The 9,640-nt window shown below is 34.9% G+C and overlaps 1 protein-coding gene across 1 annotated transcript; it reads left to right on the top strand.

Moving 5' to 3' along the window:
- Positions 1-8,448: 8,448 nt before the first annotated feature.
- On the top strand, positions 8,449-9,054 carry LOC119638682 (akirin-like). Its single transcript, XM_038035624.1, has one exon. It carries the CDS (start codon positions 8,449-8,451, stop codon positions 9,052-9,054), a length of 606 nt encoding a protein of 201 aa, XP_037891552.1.
- Positions 9,055-9,640: the final 586 nt, after the last annotated feature.

Genomic DNA, 9,640 nt, shown 5'->3' with positions numbered 1-9,640 from the left:
CTTGGCAAGCTTTTGCTTTTCCTATTTTTTCTTCTTGGTGCAAAAGAATGACTGAAATATCATGCCTAAGGGTTGACCGCATGGCATATATCAAGCTCAATTGTTTCCGTATTTGCTCCATCGCTCGTTGCACATTTAATGGCACAACAGAGAAAATGGGCGGAAAGGTACGGACGACCGCCTGACACATGCACGCTACTATACTTAATCACCCATGCCAATTGACCCGCCAGCATCACAATCTTCAATGCAAATTTTTATTTTTTGCAGCAGAGTTGAAGTTTTTCGAATCTCTTTCACCAACTTATATGTTTTGTGGTCGCCTCGGTAAAGTAGCGGTACAATAGCATATGTTTTTTTGAATATTATGTGAGTAAAAAAGTTTCCTAGAGATGTCTATTAGTGTATTAAAGAGAGAAGCGAAGTATCATAAGGCAAAACATTAGGCCATACTTTCACAGCACAGGTTTCATTGATCCAAAGAATTTTGAGGTAGAGCTAGGCATATCGAGCGAAATATATCGTTCAGGTAATGAACTGCTTTTCTTCATTTGCTAAAAGATTCAGAACATTTATTAAACCAAATTTGTTTCCCTGAAAAATCTAACCTTGTGCAACTCCTCACGAACTATTTTATAATTGCTACTGCAGATTTGTTGCGTGATGTTCTTCGTTACGTTGTAATGTTTCAGTTTATGCGTAATATTCTGTTGCTGGTTTATAGTGTACTCTGTAGGCATGTTATGTTTATTTGTAGTAAAACTATTCTGCTAAGTTTTCATTTCTGGTTGCATTGCCATTATTAGGAATATGTTTCTATACACTTGGCCAACAGCGGGAGAAATCTAGTTAGAATCCTTGCTATGTCTTAAAATAATCAAAGTTCATATATGGGGGAAGAGAGGGAAGGCTCTACAGGGGTATCTCTTTAAAGTCTTTTTTGAAAAATTTTTCTTTCCACCCCAGTTAAGGAAAAGGTTCCCCTACAACAAGATTTTAAAAATATTGCCTGCAGTAATAACTATCAAAACTGTTTAGAAATTTGCATGAAAACTCGCATAGGTACGTTGAAGCAAACTCTCTTTCATATATCCTACAATTGTTTATGTGACGCTTGTAGAGAGAGGATAGCATACCCCAGTCAGACCGCAAAACAATTTTAGAAACTTCTAAACAATAAATTAACAACTTCAATAAAACTTTTACATGACAGCAGTGAACATGCGTACACACACGCATTACAAAATGTTATGAACGATGACATTATAAAACGTCAAGAATAGGACGGGACAGGGAAGCGAGCAAGGCAAGCCAAAGTCATTCACTAGCAATTGCAAATCACTCATAAGCGCGCAGGATGTGTGACGGTGTGCATATATCTAAGGACTGTTTTACAATAACATCAGCAATTGAGGATGTTGCTAAACTATTGTAGTTCGTTGTTGTATCTGCACAGTTTCATACACACTGGCTTGTAATTTCTGCAATATGGTGACGGCAGCTGTTGTATCATTTTACACAAACAAACATATGCATCATGTCACATAACAAGTGTATGCAAGTTGTTTAATTGTTTTGTAAATTACATATAAAATTTTTTTAAACGCATGCTACTGTACGCAGCCTCACACACATTCGCATAGTCTCATTTAACCATGTACATAATTTACATTGAAATGCAGTTGCTGTTACCCATGCAAGTGTACAACGAATTACTAAAAAATAATTTGTGCGTTGTACAAAAGAAGAAGGGATGCAGCGAAACGTTATAAATAATTCTAATTATTATTTAGTACATAAAAAAACTGTCTAAACTTATAAACAACTTGAAAAAAAATTATTAGTGCAATGCAGCGAAACTTGAATGCCTAACACCTCAACGAAACGAAAACCATCAAATATTTGAAAAATGTTGTTTATGGAATGTTCTATTCTGCACCAGAAAACATGCACATAAGAACAATTTCACAAAGTTGCCGGTAATCGAAAATTGAAAGTGCAAAACACACCAGACATCCTAAGGATATCTAAACGCATTGTGTCTACAACATTTTGTAAGAATTTAGATGTGAGAGAACTGCCTATCCAACAGGTATCTCGTCTATCCGCAAAACAAACACTTCAATGGTGCGCTATTTAGAGGACATTAAGGACAAAAAAAGGAGTCTTCTTCTGAATACCCACTTTCCAAAATTGGAAAAGATTCTTTAAACAAAAAATTGTTCGCTAACGAGCGCTAAAGAGCAATGCGAAATCTCAGTCGACTCCGTTTGGGTCTACGAAAGAGACCATTGCCTTCAAATGCAGAGTTGATCCCTCTGATTAATGAATCATTGATTATAGTTATTTTCTTGCTTACAATAGTCAGGTTTGTTTCATATTATGAGTTCTGAACGAGATTTCTTGCCGCAGATAATCTATCTTCTCTTCGAGTACAAGTTTTTTCTAACAAATGCTATAATGTATATGTAGAACCAATAATAGTCAGTTCTATGCTTTTTATTTCTGGAGGCGCTCTTATGCTTGATTCTAAAAATGAAGAAAATAAAAATTTACGTAACAACAAATAACCTAAACAACTGGAACGTCGGTCCATATACCAGCGGTTTCCTATGTCTGCAAAATTTAAACAAATAGTTAAGAAAATTATTTTCGATCGTGACCAAATCTTTTACACGCATCGTCGTGACCCTGAAAAAAAGGAAACGAGCCAAATTTTCATACTCTATATTATTGGGTGCACGCATTTGATTTTTTCCTATATTTAGAATAATAATGGCAATTTATACGGTGTGTGAATAACAGCTAAAAAATCCGGAAAACGATGGTGTGTTCTTCGAAAGGTTTGGGCCATTTTCAAATTATTTTGCAAGTTTGTAAACGATATCGTTACTTTTGCGACCAGGAGAATGTTAACAGCACACCCTCACACAGACGGGCAGATATGGTTTAATCAATTCAAAATTTTATGCTGATCAAGAATACACGACTCTGAAGCTTCCTTCCGAGCGTTGCAAACGTTTTGATGGAATGTATATACGCCTCATGTTTCGATGATTTGTATAAAAAGTAGAAATAGCGTAAATAACAAAATGTGCTGGTGACAAACGAAAATTACTCAATCCAATTCTTATGCTGACGTTGGTACGTTTATTAGGAAAACAACCAGTAGTTTATACTTTCCCAATTATTTTTTAATTATCCTGTTTGGATTTGCGTTTTAGTTTTCTTAATATTAAAAACAGGTAAAAGTATTACAGTGAATACAGTCTTCCATTTAATTATCAGATGTGTTGTTTTCACGTAAAGCCTTGCTTTATGGTTTGCAAAAAGGACCAAAACGTGAGCCGACTTGATTCAAATTTCAAAAATTAGACCTCCTTGCCTTAGCAAAGTTTACTTATCCAGCAACTGAAGAACTTTCAAAGGATTGGCGGGCTTGATGTAAATTTTGCGCATTATTCCAGCATGCTGAAATACTATGACTCTAAAATCTAAATCTGTAAGCATTTACGTCGATTTACCCAGCTCGGAGGTTCACCTTTGGGTGCATCTGGTCTATTGTGACGCCTCTCCACTTATCTATCCTTTTGCTCATCCATTTGTTCAGTGGCTTCAACTCCGATGTTTAGCAATTACTTTGTTCGTTCATACGTCCAAAATTGTTATTTGTATAAGTTATTCTAAGCAATCTGTAAACGTTTCTCTTAGGAATTGCAAATAAAGTCTACGTGTACGTGTAAAGTGTACTGCAATGGTACGAACATAACTTCAAAAGGAAGTGAGTGAAAATATAAAATTTTAACGTTGCAGTGTTATAATGCGTCGACCCATTTCTGCGTTACTATATCCATTCACCCATATGTGTTGAATGATGTCACCAGCCGGATAGATCGGTTTGCGATACAATAACACAAATGACACCTTGACACATAAGATTAGGCAAGCACTGCTCGTTTGTTATTTGGCATTTCAAAAATTTATTATGAATGAAGCAATTAGCTGACGTTAAAACAGCGCGCCTCTGTATCGACTTGCTTTAGTATTAAAGAAATATTCTTTCAGAGAGTGAAGCAATTATCAAGCATGACTCACGTGGAAATCAGACAATAACTATAAACTCTGTAGATAATAGATTTTATATCACCTACAAAATTTTTGCTCCACAGCCAATGTATGTGTGTCCATCTTATGTTAAATATTTAAATATGTATTTATTAATCAGTCAATCAAGTCTCTTCATAAGTCAGCTAAGGTAACATAATTGCAAGTTCGTTTAAAATATACACATTACCCAACTATTATTATATACATTTACACAAGTTCCGCTTCTTTAAGACGCTTTTGAGTAAAAATTTTTCATATGTATGTGGCACTTTTCTCATTCCATTTGTGAGTAATTGAGGTAATCTTAACCAAATAGCTTTTTCTCTTCTTTGTGAATTGTGTGTTTATCTACTCGAATTGAATTGAACAACGTTGGTATTGTTAATTACAAAAGATGCTCATTTCTCGTTTTATTTATAGAGATTACAAATGACAAAGGTGAACTCGTTCTTAGATGATTTTAATTGAGCACTTTCCACTTTCGCGGTTTTTTCTCTAATCTGATCGCCTACTGGCAATGGCTTATATTGTTCTAAACACTAATATCATCCAATACGAAATTATTAAGAATCTTCCTTAGAGAGTATCAAGCATTTTAAGGAAAGGTCAAACTAATTTTCAAACACATTTTTGCGTGGGATTCCTCGAATATGAACCACGTCATAGTACAACTATCGCTCATTCTGCAGAACGTAAACGCATAAAACATTATATGCCAATTACCCGAGACCTGTCAACTTAGTCAGATGCTTGCAGCTCGTATTGGATTATACAAAAACTAAAATGAGTAATTCTACTCGTCACTTGTTGACTTTCTTACTACAATCGATGTACGGCAACATTTCTAATCTCCGAATCAAAAAAGGCCAATGAAAACAAGGTAATCACGATAATCGAGGAGATCAAAGAATCAAGCGAATGATAGGAATAAGGGAACCAACGAATCAAGAGTGTGAAGGTAATTAAGGGAGGTAACAGGTATCAATCACCTTGTCATAAAATGAAAAAATTGTAGAAGCAGAAGTATTCAGTAGCGAACGGAATCAAGAGGGGTCGAGCAATTTTTACAAATCGTATGTGTTGAGGAAATTGAAGGAGTGGACCCAACCGTAATGAAAGAAATTTAAAAATTTAAAGAACCAAGAAAATCAAGTGAACTAAGGAAATTAGGGGAAGAGAGGATTGAGAAGATCGAATGACTAAAGAATTAAACCACAATCGTATGAAAAGAAGACATACAATAGGAATGTCGATTACTTTCATTCAACATTAAAAAGAAAGGTTGAAGAATATTTTGGATCCGTTCACATAGTTCTCGCCCAGTATTACTTTTGTGATGGAAAGATTTCCGAAAACGTAAAATTTTAAAAATACTTGTTCCAGGAAAAAAAGAGATGGTTTTATAGTAGCGTAACTTTAATAACACTAGTCCTATCAGCTCATACCATAGCGCTTACGTGAGTGGATAGTCCAAAGATAGCAATAAAAAAAGAAAGATCTTATTGACACGGCCGATAGTTGACTTGCTGGCTTCTACGATTTTGCCACACTGCACAGATATTTCCCTATGCATCGTTAGTTACGCTGTCGGCAATACTCTGTTTATAATGTGAAAAGAGCGTAACAATGATTTGGTTTAGCTAATAGCCAAGAAATGCCACAAGCCGTACTGGGATGGCGTGATGATATTGTCCCAAAAATGGAAAAAGATTGTCTATCAAAATAGCAAACACATGGTTTAATGAAGTTCATTAGAGTAGCGTGGCTGAATTTTGGAAAACAACGCTGCAAACTTTTGTCCCTTTCTACTTTTTACTGTAAGGAAACCTTAACGATAAACAATCGTTTGATAGCACAAGAGTTTAACAAACTTTTTATTTGAATAAAAATTATCCGAATCAGCTCGTTGTCAATGTTAATGATTGAGAAAAAACCTAATATATTTTGTACTTACGTTAGTCGAGTGAGCATCGCAGATCGCTGTGAGAGCAATGTTTCTTCCTTACTGGCTTTCATTTTCATTCTTCAGGCTCGTTTGAAATATATAAAATAAAAAAACAAAACTGATGCGACACAAAGTTCTAAAAATAATTCAGATGTGGAGACGAGAGGAAGGCGAACAGTGACAATGACAATGAAATATGTGTTGATTTAATATAAATTTCAATATCGCTAAGAGTATAGACTGGCGGTGTTTACACAGCACAAAATAGCATTATCGTCATCATCATCCTCCTCATCAACAGTAGTAAAGCGTACAAATAAGAGGGGCAGATACACTACCGTAGCTTGTTGTGTTTCTGTATCAAGCTTTTGTTATATTGCTGTTAAGGTCAATTCCAAGAGAAGGGAATTTTATATACGTACTTATATACACATAAATATATATACGTTTACATTTAGTTTCACTACATACATTGACCTATTAGAGATGATATAACCACTAATGCTATTGGTACTGTTTTGGCTTTGCAGCTATGCTAAAACTGCAGCTTATGTAATAGTTGTTGCAATATTTTACCCTTTTTATATGATTATATTTGTGTAAATCGCATACAAGCACAGCTGTTTGTTTAAGCGAATATTTATGTGTTCGTAAAGCTAGTCAGACATACTTGTATTATTGTAGCGTTCGCCTTTCGATGACGTTACGTAAGTTAGCAGCTAAAGAGTAAAGGAGTATGAAGCGGTGAATAATGAAGGAGGGTGTTTTTGGCGATTTGTTTCAATATATATTTGTGTTTGTGTAAACGGATTATGTGCATTATGCGAGTGTGTGAGTAAGCATGAAAAACACCTATAAATTGTGTTAAGGGCGTTAAGGTGTAACAACAATAACTATGATTTATAAGCTTGTATTCATCTTCTTTCTCTCTATCTTGTTTTCCCTTTCTCTCTCTCTCTCTCTCTCTTTGTTTTTTGCGATCGTTCCTGAGGTTAAATTAAATTATGCCATTTTTAAAATGAAAATCGTTGACGTTCAGATTTGCTGCACATAGAACACATTGGCCTAAACTGACATTTGCTAGCAATCCGTTCAAATAGGTATATGTGATCTTGATTACAAGTTCACAAAACATGCCGATGTAATTTGTCTCAGCTAGGTCTTGTTTCGTTAGGAATCATTTAACAAACTTTTATTGACAAACGGAGGAATTGCGAACTTTCAGTTAAATTCATTAAAATTCCCAAATATTTATACAGTTGGTAAGTACATAATTAAAATACTGCCGACATTGTAAGTATTGTTATTTTGCTATAGGTTCTTTAGTTATTACGAATTACTTATTTATCAATGAATTCGAGAAGCTGGAAATTTTAAATTACAAATAGAAAATTAAATTTGATATGAGTGGCATCTTTGTGTTTATCATTTACTCTATTTGATTTTGTAATGAAAACGTTGTGCGTGTTAATAACTTTTTAAGTTCATAAGTTTCTTACAAGCCCGATGCAACTATTTTTAGAAGAACTCTGTTCAGCTACCTTCAGGTAATTTAATTGGAAGGAATGCTTACATTAAAGGAAAGCTGAAATAACTGTGCTTAACAGCAATAAATTGAATTGTTTCTAAAGTCCCTAGAGCCACATCTTAGAATTGTATTTAGTAAATACCAAGAGATACAAAAAGATGCATCCGAGGAGCAACAATCCGATATTGCTAGAAGACTGACAACCGGAGATTTCCGGCATGAACATCTATAAATTGAAAATTTTTATGTTATTTATTTGAACGAAAGAAATACAGCCGTGTATAAGATTTTCAAGGCACAAGCATTGCGTAAAATTTAAGAGCATAACGATGTGAGTTTTTATGCGCTACATACACTCAAATTACTTTATACATATGTGCCAAAAATTGTGGAGGTCTTTTGCAAAACTGCCAAACTATGTTTTCGGTTTTACGGAGCCAAAAGGCCTCTTATTGAATATTTTGTTCGATAGTGAAAATGACCTAAAGTGACCTAAAGTGAAAGATCACTGAATTACACTTTTCGGAAAAAGATATTGAAAACGGCATCGTAGTGGTAAACGTTTGATAAGTGAACCTAAATCAGAGCCTAAGTTGATGATATTCAGATTAATAAAATCTGTGAAATCTCATATGTTTGTACTTGAGACAAATATTTAATAATCCTAGTATAGAGTATGAATAAAATAAACAAATTTATTCCTTTAACCAAATTCGAAGTGAACATCGATTTAGCTGTCTTTTGTGTAATAAAAATAAAAATCATTTAAGAAATTTGAAGAGCGTATAAACTATTAGAAGAAATAATTTTCTGCAGATCATCATTGTGTTCCATATTGCGAACATATTCTCTATATCTGATCTATAATATGTCTTGCATGGCTCTTAAACGTAAAACAGATTGCGCGGTGCAAACTTTTAAGCGGCGGCGATGTGAAGTAGGTTGTCTTACTACTCAAATTTGTTCTTTTCGGGCGATTGCCAAGTCTTCTAAGGCGTCCGCAGCTGTAAAATCTGCACTTTCTAGTGAGAGTCTTATCAAAGAACCTCAAGTGACTGCGTTTACTGGCGCTGCCGTTTCAGCAATATCACCCGGCAAAATGAAGCAAACCGTATATGATGAAATTATTCGACTTCGTAAGCGCAAAAAATTGACTGTTTCAACGTCAAGCTTGAAATGTATGCTAGATTCTGAATCCAATGGTTGGAATAAGGAATGCGATCGCTCTCATCGTCTTGATGGTCACCCCGATAGCCATGCCGATGGCGTAAGAAATCCTAATAAGCCTTTATTCACTTTTAGAGAAGTGCAAATGATATGCGCTGGCATGTTGAAAGATCGTGAAGATGAATTACGTGAAAAGTACGATGCTGTGCTCACGACAAAACTTGCAGAACAATATGACACTTACGTTAAATTTACTCACGATCAAATAACAAAGCTTTACAGAGCACCTGCCAGTTACGTTAATTAAAACAAAGGAGCCGTGGCCTATTTAAATTTGCACTTCATAATTGGCTACAAAAAGCAGCATTTCAAAAACAAATAAATTAGAAAAAAAAAAGATTTGCCTGGATTGACGAAGACGACATTTTATCTTTGGAGGAATACAAGCATGAGCTTATCAAATTTGATCGGTTTAAAAAGTATTCGCACTGTCTGCTGCTTAGGTAGACTAGATAATTCGATTGTTTTTGCTGATCACTTCAGAGTATACATATTGCTCAATTACCCAATATTGCGAACGAATTTCAAGCTTAAACAAATTTTGTCTTATTATTTTAAAAACTACATCCACTGAAGGATTGCTTCGCCAGTCAGATGCTTTCCTTCTTGTTAGCATTAGCAAGTCTACTGTGAATCCAATAATAATCCTCTTGAAAAATCTTAAGCGGGGGTTTGTCTCTAACAGATGAGACTCTCACCATTTTCAAGTCCATTCATGACGCGTGACTCGTGAAAATAGCTGCATCGCTTTAAATTGTCGTTCAATACGAAGGGAGCATTCTTGAAGGTGTTATCGAATATTTTCAAGGTTGCGTGTGGTCTCGCTGGTTGCT

The sequence above is a fragment of the Glossina fuscipes genome, unplaced genomic scaffold, assembly GCF_014805625.2.
Source record: "Glossina fuscipes isolate IAEA_lab_2018 unplaced genomic scaffold, Yale_Gfus_2 107, whole genome shotgun sequence".
Classification (NCBI taxonomy): Eukaryota; Metazoa; Arthropoda; class Insecta; order Diptera; family Glossinidae; genus Glossina; species Glossina fuscipes.
The sequence above is the reverse complement of the archived record's forward strand: the minus strand, read 5'-3'. Positions and strand labels throughout refer to the sequence as shown.